The following is a 6,000-nucleotide window of genomic DNA, read 5'->3' on the forward strand; positions in this document are numbered from 1 at the left end:
TGCAGTCTACCTGTAGCTCAAGAGCTTTACTTTCATAACCCTATAATAGGTAATTTCTTTAATTTTTAATAGTATTTAATAGTCTTTTTAATAGTATTTATGTATTCTTTAAAGAGTAGAAGCAGGGGTAAAACAGAAATGGTATGTTTTCTGAATTGTCTTAATGCACATTCCTTCTCAAATTCACGAGAACAGACTATTTTGCTAGTTATAGTTTCACTATTGTAGTATGCAGCAAAGACTTTCTGATTGAATTAGCTGCCTGTTGGAAGTTAATATTCTTTTGCCACTGTTTTTTGTGTCTCTCTACTGATTAATTTCACAAGATTTTTATTTTATTGTAGCAACAAATGCTGCTGATTTTCAGTGAAAGCTTGCTGTTTTAATTTCCCTAGAAAAATGCCTTATATAGTACTGAAAGATGTAAAGTGTTCCAGTGTGATCTTACCAAAGATGATCTTCTAGACAATATACCAGCAGATTCCGTGGATGTTGTCACACTTATATTTGTGCTTTCTGCCATTCATCCTGACAAAATGCATCTTGTCCTGAGGAACATTTACAAGGTAAACCCAGATGATTTTATAGCCTTTAAAGCACTTTCCTTCTTTTTAGCTGGAAAGTAAATTTTTTTCTGAGAAAATGACTCTCTTGCAATGGTGATTTTTCATATTATATTCCATGGATGTATTTAGTTCGTTCACCAAGTATGCAGGACTAAAATATGTTTTACAATGTCCTTTTTTTTTCCTCTCCTGGTATTGTGAGATTGTTTCGATTGAGGCCTAATTCATGCCATCAGTATAACAAAAAGATATATAGAAGATGGCCTTCATGTACCTGAAGGGGGCCTACAGGAAAGGTGGAGAGAGATTTTTTATGAGAGCGTGTAGTGACAAGAAAAGGTGAAATGGATTCAAACTGAGATTTAGAGTAGATAGTAGGAAAAAATTCTTTAGTGATGTGCTGGAACAGGTTGTCCAGAGAAGATGTGGATGCCCTACTCCTGGAAGTGTTCAAGGCCAGGATGGATGGGGCTTTGAGCAACCTGATCTAGTGGAAGGTGTCCCTGAGCATGGCAGGGGGTTTGGAACCACGAGATTTTTCAGGTCCCTTCCATCCCACGCCACTTTATGACTCTATGAAAGCTGTGACTTGGGTTGTATGCTATGAATGATGTTTATATAATACAGAGGTATCTGTGTTCATAAAGTGTGAATGATAGTGAGCCAAAATTAACTTCCAGAGATACAGTGACTTGCAGTTAGGATGTTGCTGTTCTTATTAAACACACTTGACCTGTGGTGATTTAAAAGTGGAGTGTTCAGAAGTCAACATTAATCTAGGGAGACTCGCCTCCCTAAGATTTGTTAGTTGATAGGCTAGGATAGGCCCATCCAAAGGGTGGTTTAAACAACCTGAATTGTGATTGTTCTGAATTTTCCTGAGATGTCATATATTGACTGCAGGGGGAAACAGTCAACATATTTTTTACTTTTGCATATGTGTGTATTCAGGGTCTTGTATTTTCTAATATCTTTTGGTTTATTATCAGTAGTTTGAAAAGAGAATGTTAGGGTTTTTTTGTATATCTCCAGCTGTTTTTCAAAATCAGGATTGGTTCTTAGCTCGTGGTTATGAAAGGGGTAATTATTAGTTTTCTCTGTGGAGATGCCTGGATCATCCAAGTCACTTGCAGGTTTCTGCACAAATTGGCAAGTGGCAAGTGCTCCTTTTCTTCTTAGCAAATACAGCTGGTATTTGATGACGTAGAAAAGTTACGGGCATCAGATACCTAAAATCAGCATGGGGAATGACCATGTATTTATAAATTTTAAACTCTTTATGGCTTGCTTTCTTTACCAGAAAGCAATTAAAAAAAATCCATGATGCATTTTCCCAAAATGGTTTCATATTTATTTCTCAACATATTGCAACATTTTTCTTTCTCCCATGAAAAAATAAATGTCGTGATATTCTAAATTTTGTTGTTAACCATTAAACAAAATCAGGTGGTAAACAGGATACTACCCAACAGAAAAAATGCCCGGATGGGAATTTTTGTTAAACTGTATGTTTTCTTCTTTCGTCTGTGTTTGAAGAGTGTTGCCTATTTAGCTGATCAGCGCCCAAACAGATATTCTAAAACTATTTGCAGTCTTTTGTTCATGGGAAAGCATTTTTAAGAGTCAATATAGTTTTTACACAACTTTTTTATTGCACAGGGAATGAATTGTATCTATAGCTATATCTACATCTATATATAGATGTAGATATAGATATAGATATCTATCTCACTGTTGTATTGACTATATTAGTCTACCTTGTCTTAGTTATCTGTGTATGTCTGTATGTGTACACAAATAAATATGCCTATATGTGACTAAATCTGTTTAGCTTATTAAAGCATGTATGTATTGTGTGACAGGTATTAAAGCCAGGGAAGTGTGTCCTGTTCCGAGACTATGGCCTGTATGATCATGCAATGCTCAGGTTTAAATCCGGCAGCAAACTTGGGGAAAACTTTTATGTTAGACAAGATGGGACAAGATCGTATTTTTTTACTGAAGGTAAGACATACTGTAGAGTGCTTTCTTTCCTGTGAATCTTCTGTTTAAACTTTCTCCAGGGAACTGCCAACATGCCCATGGAAGTTTTATTTTATGTGGATGAAATAAATTGTGGTTTCTTTCATTTACCATCCTTTTTGGGAAGAAGCAGTTATTTAGACTGGCAGAACTTTGTGCAGCATTTTCTTTTTTACCAGCTTGTTGTATGTGCTATAATGCTCCAAGAGCAGCAGTTTCTGAATTGCTGAATTCAGGTTTGTTACCTAAGGGGAAAAGACTAATGTTCAGTAAGAGAGTTGATCATCTTCATGAAGCAACTAAGCAGTTCTTTTGACATCATTCTTTGTGCAAGGCTATTTCTGGTGTGCAGGATGAGGTCTATTGACTTCTAAAAGCAGAACCTGTGACTGCAGCACTAAGAAGCTCATGCACAAATCCTGCTGGGATAGCACTGACTAGCTGTGGTCACTCTGTCTTCTGGGGTTTGTTTTTTAGTAAAGACAATGCAAAAAAACTTCCCATGTGATACAGTATTTAGTTTTTGTTCAGTGTTGATAATGGTTTAGGAGGAAGGGTAATTATGGCAGTTTACTGGTGGAGAATTTGAAGCACAGAGACATGAAGGAATTTGCTTAGATTCTCACAATGAATTGGGATTATAGCTTGTCTATAGCTTCTAACTCGCAGTTCCTCATGTTAAACTCATTACTCCCCCCTATCACTAGTAGAGTATTGTGTAATAAGAGCTGTGAATTTATTTCTGTGGGGCTCTTTGTTCTTAGTCTAAAGCAAAATACAGCCACTGAAGAGACTGATTTGGAGCCAAGTAAATGTTATTCATATTTTATGCCATAACATATTACCTAATTGCTTCTGGTATAAAAACCATTAATCTTGTCTGAGCTCCCCCTATTCTTCATAGGACAATGATGAAATCTAAGATAATGCAGGCTGTGCTACAGCTTCATTGAAGCATTTGTGGAGCTGTTATTTATTGAGTGATTTTTAGTTCTGTTTAAACAATTAGCTCTTACAAAGTGAATGGATGCTAAAGGGAACAAATAAGAGACTGACCTAGCTGTGGAATTTTAAATCCCATTTTTATTGTGTTTTAGAATGGTTTCTGAATGAGAAGTTCCTTGCTAGCATGCATGCTTCCCTTGGGAGAAGAATTGAGGTAGGGATGAGGAAAGAGGAAGGAAGGAGAAAAGAGGGAATTTATTTTATATTGCCCATAGCAGCAGTTGCTTTTCCTTGGGCTGGTCTGTGACAGTCTCATGGATCACCTCTACTCCCATTTTTAATCATTATGATCTCATTCATTTCACAGATTTTCATATAAACATTGCTTAATGCTTGAGAATTCTTTTGTTACTGGAGACCTGACTCCCATCATTTCCACAGAGGTTGCAGCCCTTGCTACTTTTCATTTCTTTAGCACTACATTGGTACACCAAGTAATTGCTGCGTGGGCTGATTTGAATGATACTTATTTATAATATGTCTGGTCTCAGATAACAACACGGAACTTCTTCCACGGGAAAAAAAATCCATTCTTCTACTGTTTGAAATAATACTAAATTTGTGGAAGAATGTGTGGTTGTAGTTTTGTGTTGTGATATATGTGCAACTTCCTTACAATGAGATTTGAGTAGGTCCACAATTAAGTGCTGTTTATTTATATTTCATTGGTGTGGGTCCCCCATTTTACATGAACACACAATGTTTACAACCATGGTGGGCTTGGATTGATGTAAGCCTGCAGTGCCACCAAAGTGGGTGGTCTCATCTTCCTCAACACACCATCTCTTGTGGTGCTTCCTGTACCCACATGATCACTGTTTCATTGAGCTGATCTCCCTGAGCAGTGAAAAATGGAATGTCTTTGTTTTCTATCAAGTAACACAAGTTTAGAACAACTTAAATTTACAGTGAAATTACTGCCTGGGCAAGTGAACTGACTTGCAGGAAAGGAAAAATTACAATTTTTTCATTACAAGTCAATAGCTGCATAGGTCACCCTGTTTGTGAGGTGCTTCTGCCTTCCTTAGGAGAGAAATGCTTTGAGTAAAATTCTTTTGTTTATGGAAAATACTTCTGGATCAACTGAGTGGAGGCTGGGTACCACCATATCCCCTTTGCCATTTTGTCCATTTTTCTGTTGAGCAATTGCATGCAACATAAGGTATTATTCTTCCCTGAGCAGAGGTGCACCTACACAGCTGGATTACCTTTGAAATATTTGTGATAAGTGATGTATTCAGCTAGTGAAGGTCAGCTGCACAAAGGGAAAATGCACTGGTGTCAGTCACAATGAGAATGACAAGGCTTAATAAAAATAAAGAGATGTGGCAATTTTTGGAAATTCAACTGAGTAACTAGCTTAAACCCTAGTTTTACAAGCTGTTTTGCTTAGGTTGATGTTTCTAAAGAAGATCTTTATTGATTTTTATTCAGCAGTCTGCCCACATAGAACAGCTTGAAATCCGAAGGCCTGTGTGATTTTCATGCTGTAACACATAAGAACATATGCTTATATAAAGGCTGTCTGGTGTTTTAAAAATAACTTAAACATAATATTTCTTTTTTTTTTTTTTAAATTCTCTTCCAGAGTTCTTATCTCAGCTTTTCAAGGCTGAGGGATATGAGCAAGTGGTCAATGAATATGTGCAGCGAGAAACTGTGAATAGGAAAGAAGACTTGCATGTTCCAAGAGTTTTTCTTCAAAGCAAATTTCAAAAGCCTTTCAGTGAGACATAAGTTCTTGCTGATTAGCAACAGCATTGCTTGTTTGAAATGGAAGCTAGCACATAAGCTGTGTGCTCATCTTTCTGGCGAACCAAAAATGACTGCATCCAGTACCTCTCGTTGGTTTCTATTGTAGGATACAAAATAGGAATGCTATTTCTAATTCAGTTTTAAGATGGTTTAGTGATGCAGGCAACCTGTTGAGCACCTGTATTCCTGCTTCTAAAATAAAACCTGTGCAACATTGTTGGAGGATCTGGTAAAGCATATAAATATGGTTAATTTTAAGCATTAGTTTTCATTAGTTATTATCATAACTGCTACTTCCATTTTTATTAAAACTATTTTTAAATAAGTATCCTGAGTTTGTGATTTTTGAGGCTTGTTAAGGTTAGAATATTTCATTTACTTTCAGTACTTGTAATTTCTCAGATACAGGATTGAAACAGACTCAGTGAGCAGTATAGTGTAAGCTGCCTTAATATTTTAATAATGGTATGTTTTTAATCTGCTCAGCATTTAGGTGTGTAAACAGATGTTTATATTCTATATAAGATCCTAATTTATCTGATTTCATGCTTGAAGAAGCATGCTAGTGGATCAGGTCGTCTTTATCCCTAATTAATTTCAGATGTTCTTCATTTCATGTGCAGAAATATTTGAGGTATTGCAAATGAGTTTC

General features: G+C 36.3%; 1 protein-coding gene across 2 annotated transcripts in view; it reads left to right on the forward strand.

Annotated features, from left to right (window-relative positions):
• The window catches only part of METTL6 (methyltransferase 6, tRNA N3-cytidine), a 9,428-nt gene extending 3,792 nt beyond the window's left edge, over nt 1-5,636 (forward strand). For both annotated transcript variants that reach the window (XM_082303248.1, XM_082303249.1), the window contains 3 exons: nt 396-566; nt 2,429-2,570; nt 5,182-5,636. In XM_082303248.1, coding sequence (XP_082159374.1) covers nt 396-566; nt 2,429-2,570; nt 5,182-5,330 — 462 coding nt within the window. In that variant the 3' untranslated portion in view covers nt 5,331-5,636. The remainder of the gene's footprint in view (nt 1-395; nt 567-2,428; nt 2,571-5,181) is intronic.
• Nucleotides 5,637-6,000: the final 364 nt, after the last annotated feature.

This window comes from Coloeus monedula (assembly GCF_965178545.1).
Source record: "Coloeus monedula genome assembly, chromosome: 1".
In the NCBI taxonomy this organism is placed as follows: domain Eukaryota; kingdom Metazoa; phylum Chordata; class Aves; order Passeriformes; family Corvidae; genus Coloeus; species Coloeus monedula.